This window comes from Nansenia antarctica, assembly GCF_963989245.1.
Source record: "Nansenia antarctica genome assembly, chromosome: 10".
Taxonomy (NCBI): Eukaryota; Metazoa; Chordata; class Actinopteri; order Argentiniformes; family Microstomatidae; genus Nansenia; species Nansenia antarctica.
The window spans coordinates 20,316,286-20,330,366 of record NC_137680.1 but is presented as its reverse complement, the minus strand read 5'-3'; the positions used below and the strand labels follow the sequence as shown (position 1 = coordinate 20,330,366).

Below are 14,081 nucleotides of genomic sequence, written 5' to 3'. Positions count from 1 at the left end.
TTGAATGTGAGGTAAAATAACAGAAGCTAGTTGAATGCGAGGTAAAATAACAGAAGCTAGTTGAATGTGAGATAAAATAGCAGTTCTCTTCAGTCGCCGACCAGCAACAGAAGGGAGCTGTTTAACACATTCTATGAGCTGTATTTATACTTCCAATTACACTGCATATTCACAGCCACGGTCAGTGTGGCATTTCATACTCCAGAGTTCATAAAAGGCTTAAGTGCTACAGTACTAAAACACACATTCTAGTGGTTTAATGTACACACCTAGCAATGTCACATACAACCGTATTTCCTAAGAACCTACGGGCTCACACAGGCAGTGACAGCTCCTCATTAAACAACAGCAACATTCCAATAACAGCTTCACACTTAAATGGAACTTTGAACTTTGTTAACAACCTCTACCCCTCTTCTAAAGTTCCCGCTAGGCTGCATCGGACCCAGACCAGACATTTTACAAGGTCAACAATGCCTCCAGCTCCTTGTCCAGTCTCCTGCTCCCATTCTGGGCCGGTCATCTGGGTGACAGTAAGACCGGCGGGGGGGGGGGGGGGTGGGGGAGTTCCAGGATCTGTCCCCGGATCTGTCCCCTGGCCCCGGAACAAGGGCTAGCTACATGCTCCGCTGGCTGAAGCACAAAGGGCCAGGGACCAGCAGCAGTAATCTTCCTCCTCATATGAGCAGCTCTACCCAGAACCCCTGCCGACAGGAAGCTTTTTAGATGAACCCGATTCAGTCCCAGTTTTCAATTCACTGACCACAAAGCTTCATGAGAAAAAAACTACAACTCGGAAGAAATCCGTCCGAGAAAGTCCCGTTACGACGATAACAATTAGGATTTACGAGAAAAAAACCCTCAAACTACAGTATAAGACAACAAGATAAGAAGGAACTCCAGTAGATAGGGACTGTTTCGAATAACAGAAAACAGTCTTAATACGTGTAGGAAACGCGGTTGCGCTTTGCGATGTGTAGCCTAGAATAAAGCCCTATTAAAGTCTTGCTCTGCGACTGCGAAAAAACGGACAGCCCGATCGTTTGGGAGAGACTATCGCTATGGAAACAGCCAGTACAGGCGCTAATTACAGAGAGGAGGTGTTGTGTGACAACAGAAGCGGACCTCGTGCCACCTCGGGCTTCCTTTGATGTGATCCCCTCCTGGGGTTCTGGGGGCGAGGGGTCGGGTCGTAGGAGCAGAGCCTTCGTTTCCTTTTTGGAGAATGATGTCGCGCTGCTGTGCGGTCAGAAGGACGGGGGGGTAATAAACACGGGTTTGACGACAACACGTGACTCATCAACGCCTGTCTCTCTGCTGATGGCAGACCCGAGGAGCATCTGGGATTCCACACTGTGAGAGCACGCTGGAAACCCCCCGGGCCTGCATCCCCCCCCCTCACCCAGGATCAACCACTACAGAGACACACACACCTGGTATGTGTGTGTGTGTATGTCTAAATATGTGTGTCTGTGAGTGTGTGTATATATAAATGTGTGTGTATATATACATGTGTGTGTGTGTCAGTGGCGGCTGGTGCACATTTCTTTGGGTGGGGCACAGCAGTGTGGCGGGGGAGTTCTCTTCCGCGCGCGCGATTTTTTTTTCGCGTGCACGATTTTTTCCCCGCGTTACCATTGTATAATTTCAACTTTCACCCTTAAAATGACCGTGTGTGGCCATGGAGAAGTTACCCTGTCAACTACAGACACTGAGGTGGAAGAGTGACCGGTCTATGGACGTCGGTACGGTCCAATACCCAGTGTCAGACAAGGAGGAAGTCTAGTCAACAAGGCTAGTACAGGCCTCACAGCTACACTCAGGTTAATAAAGGTAGCAGATGAATATGTGTACTATGTGTCTGTGTGACATGGCTACATCAATGAGCAGAGATGAATGCTGCAGTCAGTAGTACAGTACTATCTATTTCATAGACACATGATGGATGATGATGGAGAGTGATGGTGGTCAACACATTCAATGATGTATCACAACCAGACCATGTCAGAAACACAACCAGACCATGTCTGTATCACAACCAGACCATGTCAGAAACACAACCAGACCATGTCAGAAACACAACCAGACCATGTCAGAAACACAACCAGACCATGTCTGTATCACAACCAGACCATGTCAGAAACACAACCAGACCATGTCAGAAACACAACCAGACCATGTCTGTAACACAACCAGACCATGTCTGTAACACAACCAGACCATGTCAGAAACACAACAATGCATCAGCTGAGTTAAAGAAAACCAACTCTTACCTTTGATGACAGAACATGAGCCGTGTTTACCCGTACCTCCGCCTTGTCCCGCGCATATTGCTATGAATAGTTCGAAGATAGGTGCTTGCACGTTAGGTGCGAGGCTGCTTGGTTAACCCATTAGCGGGAACATTATTAGTTGCACAAAATAGGCTGATTTAATTGACCATGAACATCAGAGACAGACATTACGAATGTTCATTTAAAATACTCCGGAAGCCCGAAGTCCGGAATACCGGAAGTCGGGAGTCCTCAGCATAATGCATTGTCTGCAATACAACCGGAGATTTCTTGGCCAGGGCGCACAAATGTGCGTCCTGGCCAAGAAATAGAGACAGCCAATTGGAGCGCTGCTACAGCTCACGTGTAAACGAAAAGTATTCGTCCTGGCATAGACTTGCATTGACACGGCGCCCCGCGTTCTCCCCCTACGTATTTTAACAGTGAGTTTTACACACACACACACACACACAGATAAAAATGTTTATTGTATTGGAGGATTTTTAATGAATGCTGATAGGCGCCGACAGAATATCAGCCGCATTTTGTGAGTAAACAATGTTTAAAAAAAAAACTTTTACAAATCGCAACTGAAGGTGGAAGTGAAGGTGGGGGCGGCGCCCCAGCGCCCTCTATCGGCCAGCCGCCACTGGTGTGTGTATATAAATGTGTGTGTGTGTGTATAAATGTGTGTGCATAACTGTGTGTGTGTGCGTGTGTGTGTGTATGTCTAAATATATGTGTGTGTGTGTATATATAAATGTGTGTGTGTGTGTATAAATGTGTGTGTGTGTGTGTATAACTGTGTGTGTGTGTATGACTGTGTGTGTGTGTGTGTGTGTGTATAAATGTGTGTGTGTGTGTGTGTATAAATGTGTGTGTATAACTGTGTGTATAAATGTGTGTGTATAACGGTGTGTGTGTATAAATGTATGTGTGTGTGTGTATAAATGTGCGTGTGTGTGTATAAATGTGCGTGTGTGTGTGTATAAATGTGCGTGTGTGTGTGTATAAATGTGTGTGTGTGTGTGTATAAGTGTGTGTGTGTGTATAAATGTGTGTGTTTGTGTGTGTGTGTGTGTGTGTGTGTGTGTGTGTGTGTGTGTGTCCAGGTACCGGTATATCCATCCCAACGTCTTTACCTTTGTGGTTGAAGAGGCCTTCCATCTCCATGCTGGAGCGAGAGTGGGCGATGCAGAGCGTGGCGCAGGGCACCAGCCCCTCCTGGGCGGGGGAGCGGTCGGTGGTCCTCACCAGGCACCAGTCAGGCTTGTCATGGAGCCTCTCCAGGACCTCCACCGTCTGGCCCCGGCGGACCGTCAGCTCCGCGCCGCTCCCGTTACCGGCCAGGAAGTCATGGATGACCACCGTCAGCTCACAGCCTCCAGACAGCTTGGGAGAGGGAGAGAGGGGGGGAGAGAGAGAGAGAGGGAGAGGGAGAGAGCGAGAGATAAAGACAGACAGAGAGAGAGAGAGAGAGAGAGAGAGAGAGAGGGAGAGAGAGAGGGAGAGAGAGAGGGAGAGGGAGAGAGAGAGGGAGAGGGAGGGAGATAGAGAGAGAGAGAGGTAGAGAGAGAGAGGGAAAATCCCAGTCAGGAATAACACCACTTTCCATAAAACACACAACGGACAGACAGAGCTCCTCGTTAGGGTGTACAGAGTACTCTGAACCATACCGTAACATTTCATTAGATAATCGAATCAGGCGAATCATTTTTGAAATGTTCAAGCCCGATCAATAAAGTCCTCAGTGACTTACAACGGTCTTCCTGACCACACACACACACACACACACACACACACACACACACACACACGACACGTTTCAGTACGGGTCAGTTAGTCAAGTCAGGTTCTTAGAACTGCTGATTTACCACTTGTCGGTCATTAGGGTTTTTTCCGAGAGACAAGGTCTCAAGTCACAAGGCCCGGAAAGAAAGAGAGCGTTCTAATCCACAGTACAGTGTACGCCTCTCAAACCAACATAGTGTACAGCTCCCGCTGTATTCTCCACGGTGCTGTTTCACAACGCCAGCGAACAGCACAGGCCAAACCGGTGAGTCACTCGCATTCAGACCCTCTCGACATACGTGTCACTAGAAAAGAAAGTCTGAAGCAGAGACTTGAACCAGGAGATGGGAAGAGGAAGAAACCGTTTCTAACCGACGAATATCTATACACCTTTTTTTAAAACCAGGAAATCAGTCAGGGAGGTTTTGTGATGGACTGTGTTACGCTCCCGGGCTCCTGCCCCTAACATTATGACTACGACTACCGAGCAGCGTTCAAAACAACACCGACTGTCAAAGGTTATTCAAACGCTAACGCTACGTACCCAGCGATAGTGCGGCGAAGCCAGCGAGCTCAAGAGCTGAGCCACAGGACCCGAGTGTTTATTCTCCTCCATTCTGCCCTCCGTCCTTCGATCCTTCATACCTTAGGCTCCAGACGTGACCCCCGAACGACTCCGCCTTCCCCCTTAGATAACAGCCTGAACCGCGTTAACCCTTCACCGAACGTCCGCCTACAAACTAAACGTCAGTCCGCTGACCCCTGTGTTGGTAACCGGTACTCTATAGCCAGCTAAAGCACTGCTCTCTCGTCGACTAGCCGTGCATCTTCTGTGAAGAGGCTAGACAGAGAGAGAGAGAGAGAGAGAGAGAGAGAGAGAGAGAGAGAGAGAGAGAGAGAGAGAGAGGGAGAGACCTGGCGGACAGGAGTGCTACAGTGGGAGGCTGAGGCTGTTGACACACACTCATATTCACTGCTGTCACTGCTGCCTCTAAGGAGACACATATCACACAAGGAGAGGCGTCATACACAGCCAGGGAGAGTGAGAGAGAGAAAGAGAGAGAGAGCGAGCGACTGTGTCTGTCCTGAATTAAAGGAACCACGGCCAATTAGGTCGGTGGAAGAGATTGACGTGAGACTCTCCACTTTCTCACATCTTCACCTCTCTGTGAACCTCACATGTTCCATGTTGTTTATTCTGGCAGAACAGAGATGCACTGTCTAAGGATACTTAGAGAGAGAGAGAGAGAGAGTACATACAGTAAGTGAATTTTCAACCCAATGTTTTCAAACGAGGCGTACCGTGCACAGTCGAGCAGAAGAACTGCACTAGTTCAAAAACATGCTCCAGGGTGGACGGTTCGTGTGAGACAATAGCTCCGACTGTGAAGTAGAAGCTCGAAACCCTTACGTGCCGCTATTATCCCCGATAAAAACCCATAACTGTCTGTTAAAAACATAAAGCCGTTTGTCTCTCAAATTCGTCTCTGAGATGAAGGAAAAGGGGCTTCAACTAAACATAGTATAATCTATTCACAGGAAACCAGTCAAATTGAATTGAGGGTCTTAAAATACCCATTTCTCATTAGCCGGGTAATTGCTGCTCCTTCAAAAACAACAACAACAACAACACGGTGAACTGCATTCAGCCGGTTACGGTGACACGCGTTGACAAGACCCTCTTCTACCACAACGCCTGATAAGCGACACCACGGGTCCTTCGAACAGTCACGGTGTCATGACCTCTAGAGATAGCCAAGGAGCTAGGCAAGGAGATAGCCAAGGAGCTAGGCAAGGAGATAGCCAAGGAGATAGCCAAGGAGATAGCCAAGGAGCTAGCCAAGGAGCTAACCAAGGAGCTAGCCAAGGAGCTAGCCAAGGGGATAGCCAAGGAGATAGCCAATGCTCCACAACAGAGCTATACCGTAGGCTTACTGTGTATACCCCGGGTCGGTACAGCCACCTGACCCTGGGACACTTGAGGGAGCGACTTTTGACGACTCACCTTGTCGCTGTCCAGTGTGTTCTGGGAGGTGCGGGAGGCGATGGAGATGGTGTCTGGTTGGCTGCTGGCATCACCCTGGCTGTCCAGCTCCTCTCCGTCCCTTCAGGACACACACACACACACACACACACGACTCGGTCAAGACGGGGGCGCATTAGCTAACATCGTACTGTTTCTACAGTAATTGTTACATAAAGTGCTCGGTTTCTTTCACACAATGTACTTTATTATATAGTAAACAACAAAAAGGGTGGTAGGTCAGCTGGTGATGGTCAGAATAAACTGTAAATACAGTGTGTTGAGGTTGAGGTGTAAATACAGTGTGTTGAGGTTGAGGTGTAAATACAGTGTGTTGAGGTTGAGGTGTACATACAGTGTGTTGGTGTAAATACAGTGTGTTGAGGTGTAAATACAGTGTGTTGAGGTTGAGGTGTAAATACAGTGTGTTGAGGTGTAAATACAGTGTGTTGAGGTGTAAATACAGTGTGTTGAGGTGTAAATACAGTGTGTTGAGGTTGAGGTGTAAATACAGTATGTTGAGGTGTAAATACAGTGTGTTGAGGTGTAAATACAGTGTGTTGAGGTTGAGGTGTAAATACAGTATGTTGAGGTGTAAATACAGTGTGTTGAGGTTGAGGTGTAAATACAGTATGTTGAGGTGTAAATACAGTGTGTTGAGGTTGAGGTGTAAATACAGTGTGTTGAGGTTGAGGTTCCGGTACCTTCTGCCCTTGTGTTTGGCCGTGGTGGCTTTGGGGATGTGGATCGGCTCCTTCAGCGCACCCCTCAGGTGGATGGTCCGCTCCTGGATCACCTCCCTGATGTGTTTGATCCAGTCCTGCTTGTTCTCGATGCTGGACGCCTGAAGGGGAGATATCCGTCCGCACGATCAACGATAGTATTCATCCTCTTTATCTCTGACAGCGCTGCTGTGCGGGGGATGTGTGACTACGCCTGGGATACAGATCTACCTTCTGCTCCATATTATTCCCACGGTCATTGTTGATCGAGCCCTTCGATAAGACTCGAAGGTCCATCATAGAACGGGTTGATGAAAACAAGCGTCGTGATCGGCCCGAGAGGCGTTCCAAAGCCGTGATTCCGTAACGGCAACGTCACGGTTCAATCGCCTGTTATGACATTCCTACACAACGGTAGGTTTGTGTCTCGCATTCCGTTCGACAACGGTCTCAGTGCAGGGCTAGAAACCCACCACAATCTATCACACAAGGAACACTCAAAGGGTTGTTTTCTTGTCACAGTTTTCTGCGGTTGTGTAACAGCCATAATGCCCTCGAGGCTGTGATTTAGCATCGATATCGTCACTCTGTAAGGGTTTGCCGGCACTGGGCTGTGTGTCATGCCTAACAGCTACCCCTTCGCGTGACAATGTCGACGATAAATCAAAACGCCTCTCAGGCGTTATGGCTTCTACACACGACACCGTAAAAGCTCACATTCAGCCATTACCGAAGCCTTCATAGACGCGTAGAGTACTCGGAAAGTCTTGACAAGAGGCGTGAGGGATATCGATGGAGGTTTATGCCATTCACCACCAGCATTCCATTCTATTACATGTTGGAAATGATGTTTTTTTCTTTTCCTCTGCCATCTCAAGTCATTACCCAGGAGCCATTTTCTAGGACTTCTTCAGTGCTTGGTGGTGAATGCGTGGACACTTTGGATTAACATATGACTCATTCGGCCTGTCTTCACAATCACCGAAATGTGTGCAGTTACATAAAGGGCCAGATTAAGATCGTCGTCAGTGTGTTATGTAAATGACTCATACCATACACAGCGTGCATACGGTAGGTGCCGTGACTCACGACGACAACGCAACATCGACAAGAAGAACTGTCCACACAAAGTGCATGAACTTAAAAGGTTCACAGAATTCACCCAACTGTTGTGGGATACTTCTTTTAGAACACGATCAAAGTTCCACCCACTGAAGGAAAAAAACACAGATTTGGCTCAGCAACAAAAGAGAACAATGACTAATCGTCGATCTGTTGGGTTACTGTGACGTATGAATTATGTTTTTTTGGGGATACCTTCAAGACGATCTTGTTATCGGAAGTCGGAGTCCTGCCGACCCAGAGTGCAAACTTGCACGGATCCCCCTCTACGTGTTCGGTGACTCCCAGCTCCGATGTCTTGGGAGAAAAACAGCAACAACAACAACATGGTTACATAGAGAAGAATTTAGGGAAAAATAGACTGATAGATGCGTTAGGGTAAATCCTAACACCAGATCGTCGCTCCAAAAACACCAGCGGATGCAACAATCCCCCTGTTGACATCGATAGACGATTAGCAAAACAAGTCTGAGGGCAGATGTTGAGTTAGTGTTCAGCCCAGTGGTGAGGTGGCCGTAGTTTTGTGCTTACAAAGAGTTTGCTCTTGTAGAGGTATTTGCTGCGTCCGTTGGAGTCTTTGACCTCCTTGCTGAAGACGAGGGACAACTCGAAGAGGAAGAGGTGGCGCTCGCGGCCCTTCCGGATCAGAGTCTTAGGATCCCACACCTGGAAGGACTCCTGGAGGATGAGCTCACCTTGAGAGTCGATGTTCCCATCGAACCCTGGGGAAGAAGGAGGAGGAGAGTCAATTCATATAAGCCTACTTCATACAACCCAGACAACGCTATTGTATATACAGCTGTTGTTGATTGTTGTCTATATCCCGCTAATTCTTTATTGTTTTATCCTGCTTATTCTACTATTGATTTTGTATTCCTTCTGCAATGCCAATACCTAATTGAACCTGTACCCAATAATTGTACTCCTTGTATCCGTACATTGATAATGTAATAAAAGCTATTCTGATTCTGATTCTGACAAAGGGTTTCTGTTTCTCCTGCTAATGAGCATTTCAAAAGGGAATACATTTTCGAAACGTTGTCACTACAGACGGTGTGACACACTATCTGTGAAACAACAACAACAACAAAAAACTATACCAGACTACATCTAGACAAGATTAAACACATAATCTAAGGTTTCCAATTAAGTGGGCGGCGGGTGTGTTAAGTACCCACCATCCATCCATACCCACCCAAGTGTTAAGTACCCACCATCCATCCATACCCACCCAAGTGTTAAGTACCCACCATCCATCCATACCCACCCAAGTGTTAAGTACCCACCATCCATCCATACCCACCCAAGTGTTAAGTACCCACCATCCATCCATCCATCCATATCCACCCAAGTGTTAAGTACCCACCATCCATCCATACCCACCCAAGTGTTAAGTACCCACCCTCCATCATGCTGAGGTGCATTGTGTGTTAAGTACCCACCCTCCATCATGCTGAGGTGCATGGCGTCGTTGGCTCTCTTGGGCACGCTGAGCATCACCTCCAGACCGTCCTTGATTTCTCCTTTCCCCTCCTCGCAGCACGTCAGCAGCTCCTGGGGTGGAACATGCACGTCAACAAGGTTCGCAAACAAGGTTTGCTAGCACGTAAACAACGTTCGCTAGCAGGTAAACATTGTTCGCTAGCACGTAAACAACGTTATACAACGGATATATCCGGCCCATTGTCTCTATTGGTCAGTTTGCGTTCCAGCCGTGCCGATATCCATGATATACGCAGGGCTAAATGTAATGTTGACCCATCTTTTCATATTACTCCGCGTTTGTAAATATTACCGTTAGCGGAGTTACATTATTACCGTTGCTTAGCAACCGATAAACAACTATTCAGCGGATGAATACACTTACAATAAAACATAGTTCCATTCAAATACATTCATTAAAAGTTGGTCTTGTCTTTCTTCTGTGAAATATTGATAGATAAATGTGGTAACCGTTGTATAAAATTGTTATGGAACGAGAAGCCGTGGTATATCGTGGATATCGGCACAGCTAGGGGGTGTAACGACACTCCGCTTCGCGTCGGGCCTAACCACCCCGCTAGCTGTGCCGATATCCACGATATACCACAGCTTCTCGTTCCATAACACTTAATTAGCTAGCTTTCAGAAAACCCCACAACAAACAGTGGCTCGTAGTTGTGACATAGTTGTTTAGTCTTAACTGCATGTACAGTATGTCACTATTTTAATTAACTTTTTTTTGACATTATTTAGGAAAAGTCTTGAATGAACCTCTATGTGATGTGATATGATGTGGGAACGTATTGGATGACAGAGAGTGTAGTCTGGTTAGTGTTTGCATTTTGGCCAGCGCACCTTGAGAAGAAGCTGATACTTAGTTATTCTCTGCACTGGCTTGATGAGGTATGAGGAGATGGAATTGGCCAACCGGTGTCTCTGTTGAATTTCCTGGAAACCGGAAAAAAACAAGTTGTCGTCTTTGAAGGGCACATGACAGGGAAGCAGAAGGCATGACAGCATCCCAGACACTCCAATGACGATGCTAGTCGTCTGTGAGAACCTCCAGCAGGCTCCCTCTGCTCTGCTCTGCCCCCCAACCCCCAACTGCATAATCACTATACATTCTGCTTAACCAACCAACAAGCCAATCACTCCAATACAAGCCAAACCTGGAAGTCAGGAATAGCTAAATCTAACTCTTTTACTCCAGAACAAAACATGCTAAAAAAAGTCAATACTTTTTCGCACAATGAAGTCAGGAACAGCTCAGTCTAACTCAAACTTTACTTTACAAAACACACCCCAAAGAATCTATACTTTTTCGCCTTGAATTCGCATGAATTCAAACCTGTCAGATATAGTAGCACAAGGGATCTGTCTGGATCCATTCATTTATCTTTGTTTTCCTTTTCACGGTATTTATAGCATAGCGAAAGCCAGTAGGGATGATGATAGTCACTGACATCAAAGTAGGGCCCGGCGTGCTCCAGTAAAAGCTGGTTAGAGTCTGGCTTGTTCTTGCAGTAGTTGACATACATCTGGAACTTATCCGCCTGCAAAGGGAGACAATATGTTGTTGTTGTTTTTTTACTATTAATTCAACATTTACCACTTTATGGAAGCAATTCAACATTCTAACAGTAAAAAATTCTATTCTAATTAGTGAAATCATTTATGAGACACGGCAAACATCTGTCTGACGTAAAGCCGTAGTCATTGTTGGTTCTCTCTCAGGAAGAGAGACACTCACCCAGGTGACGAAGCAATGGCCCACATCCTCAGGCAACTGCTCGTACTTATCCAACTCCTTCAGGAAAATACTGAGAGAGAGAGAGAGAGGGAGAGAGTTAAACGAGAGACGGAGTAAGCGATACGCTCTCTGTTCGGACAGGTCACCTTACCGCCGGGTCAGAAAGGGGGCAACCGAACACTCACTTGTGGTGGAACTCGTAAAGGTCCTGCATGTTGCCGAAGATGATGTGCTCTTTGTTGACGATGCCTGGGGGTATCTCCTCTACCCCACTGGTCATCTCCCACAGGTATGTCTGTCCACAGCACACAGACCAAAATAACATTGTTGAGCATACCCTATTTTACTGTAACAAGCAATAGACAAAATACAAAGGCTAAAAAGTTGAGTGTAATGCACCTCTATCATTGGTCTATCAGGCAGCAGAGGTTTGACAAGTTTGACGGCCTCACAATGAAGTCGTTGCCCTTTGGCGATACATATTTTTTTTGTTGCTCAAATGACATGTACTTGTCACTGCTTTTCACTCACGGAGAAACCGATCCCCATGGGAGCTAGCATAAGGAGGAGCCATCGTGCAGGAAGGAGCGTTCTAGTACTTACATCCATACACTCCCGCAGGTCTCTGACATAGGTCTTCTCTGTCTGAATGAGCTCGGCCATTATGAACCTGAAAAGACATTCGAGGTGTGGCGTTACTGTACAGCACAACACTGGCTGCTTTTGTTTGGGCCTGTTTGTAAAGGTATACAGACAGATAGTATCATACATATACATAAGCCCCTTGGATCACGGACATCAGGGCATCAGCGTATACAACAACGTTTGGTATATACAGTATTTGTATTTGGAAAGTACAATGTGTTACTGTACGGCCCAAATGTGAAAATATACACATGGAGCTACATCAAACACACATCCCAAACAAAAGGCATGGGAAAGCCGGGCAGACATTGTCTCATTATCTCAAGCCTCCAGTGGCTCATAAGCGACGACTTTGAAGTTAAATATGTCAAGCAAGCACATGTACAGTATCTGAATATTCATGGCGTATTATGAAATAATGTTAAGTAGTGGTACACACACTACCAGATTCTTTGTTTATCTGATGGGAACAGTTCCTATTGATCTTTTTTCCCTCCATCATAGGGGAGATATTATAGAGACGAAACACTTGCTATAAATGTTAAGGTTAAACACTTATATAAATGCTGATAATAATGCTGTATCTGTCATCCTGTCAACGTGCACAACTTCCTTTTTTGACTACAAACTAGTGCTGTCCCAAACGACTATTTTTTTAACGATTAATCTAGCGATTATTTTATCGGTTATTCGATTAGTCTAACGACTAATTTATCGATAAGTCTAACGATAATTTTTGTACTGTAAAAAAAAAAAAAAAAAAAAAAAAAAAAAGTATTTGTCTCCACCTCACTGCTATGTTTAGCCAACTTGAATGCCAACATGGCCATTTAGAAGTCTGTCCATCACCACAACACATAGCTAGCTAACGTTACTCTCGCTGCTATGTTATGATTAGCTAAATTGATGCTAACGTAGCATGCGAGCTACGAGCTAGATAACGTACAGTAGGTGCTCGCACCACAATGACAATAGGCTACCGTAGCTAGCCAGCTACATAGCTAACGTTACTAACACCAGAAGACAAGACATACGAACTGTGGTGAGCTACATTGCTTGTGTAACATTAGCTAGTAGCTATCCATTTTTCACTCATACACTTAATTGTCTCGCCTGGTAAAATAAAGGTTTAAAAAAAAAAAAAAAAAACGCCATTTTGTTTGTTTACGACTAACCGACGCATATTACGCTAACCGACGTATTGACGTAGTCGGTGACGTCGACGACGTCGAATAATCGTAACAGCCCTACTACAAACTGCCACTTTTATTTGTATTTATCTATTTTGGCTCGACAGTGACGCTGTACTGTGTGGTGCACGTGGACACGTACTCTTTCCTGCGAGCGGACTTCCTCTTCTCCTCGTTGAGTTCGTGAGCAGCGTCCCTCAGCTTCACCTCTGACCCCGGGGCGCTGGCGGGGATGATGTCCAGCTGCAGCCCTTTACTCTGTTACAGAGGGAAACAGGGCGGCCATTATGGGGCACTGTGGGGGGGGGGGGGGGGCACGACATGGACACACGTACCGTCTTCCTTCTCACGCCAACACTCAAAGACAGTAGTCCGCCTTCCCCCCACCCCCCCCCTCTCTCCCTCCCTCGCTCCCTCTCTCTCTCTCCCTCTCTCTCTCTCTCTCTCTCTCTCCCCAACCGCCCCCCCGCCCCCCACTTCTCTGACAACTCACCGCCTTGTTGGAGTCCGAGGATATGCCCAGCGCTTTCTCCAGACAGGAGCGGTACTTGTCCATGCGGAGGGAGAAGTCTCGGTAGCGCTTGTCCACGGAGGTGACCCATTTCTTTATTTCCAGCGCGTGGGCGTGCCCTTTGTCACAAAATCCGTCGGCGAGCTGGATCAACAGTTTCACCCGCTCTTTGGTTTGCTGTCGATACAATGAAAAAGGGAGAGTGTGGGTGAGTGGGGGTGGGTGGGGTTTGGGTGTGTGTGTGGGGGGGGGGTGTTTAGGGAGAGGGGAGGGAGGGGCCAGAGGTTCCATCCATGGGAAAGCCAAACCCTACTGTGCCAGGGTTCGTAAGGTACAATAGAGTGTTTCTGCCATACGATAACCCTGGAGCAACCAGAGCAGCCAGCACAACAGGCCATCTGGGTCAGGAGCATAAGAGCAGCACACTGGTTCAGCCCAGGGCAGGACAGGACAGGGCAGGACAGAGAGGGGTAGGACAGCCAAAACAGACACCTCGCTATCCGACAGCACTGCGGTGGACGTCCACTCTGCAGGACACACACACTCTCCAACACAGTGTCTGTGTTTAGCAG

General features: G+C 46.9%; 1 protein-coding gene across 1 annotated transcript in view; it reads right to left on the bottom strand.

Moving 5' to 3' along the window:
• Positions 1–14,081, bottom strand: part of triob (trio Rho guanine nucleotide exchange factor b) — a 111,223-nt gene that overhangs the window by 25,197 nt on the left and 71,945 nt on the right. Inside the window, exons 21-33 of the mRNA XM_080541058.1 lie at positions 13,492–13,686; positions 13,141–13,247; positions 11,767–11,833; positions 11,349–11,458; positions 11,164–11,233; positions 10,877–10,966; positions 10,269–10,361; positions 9,374–9,485; positions 8,463–8,653; positions 8,127–8,228; positions 6,792–6,931; positions 6,070–6,169; positions 3,416–3,665 (exon numbers count right to left, since the gene is read on the bottom strand). Of these exons, the coding sequence (XP_080397184.1) occupies positions 3,416–3,665; positions 6,070–6,169; positions 6,792–6,931; positions 8,127–8,228; positions 8,463–8,653; positions 9,374–9,485; positions 10,269–10,361; positions 10,877–10,966; positions 11,164–11,233; positions 11,349–11,458; positions 11,767–11,833; positions 13,141–13,247; positions 13,492–13,686 (1,627 nt within the window). The remainder of the gene's footprint in view (positions 1–3,415; positions 3,666–6,069; positions 6,170–6,791; positions 6,932–8,126; positions 8,229–8,462; positions 8,654–9,373; positions 9,486–10,268; positions 10,362–10,876; positions 10,967–11,163; positions 11,234–11,348; positions 11,459–11,766; positions 11,834–13,140; positions 13,248–13,491; positions 13,687–14,081) is intronic.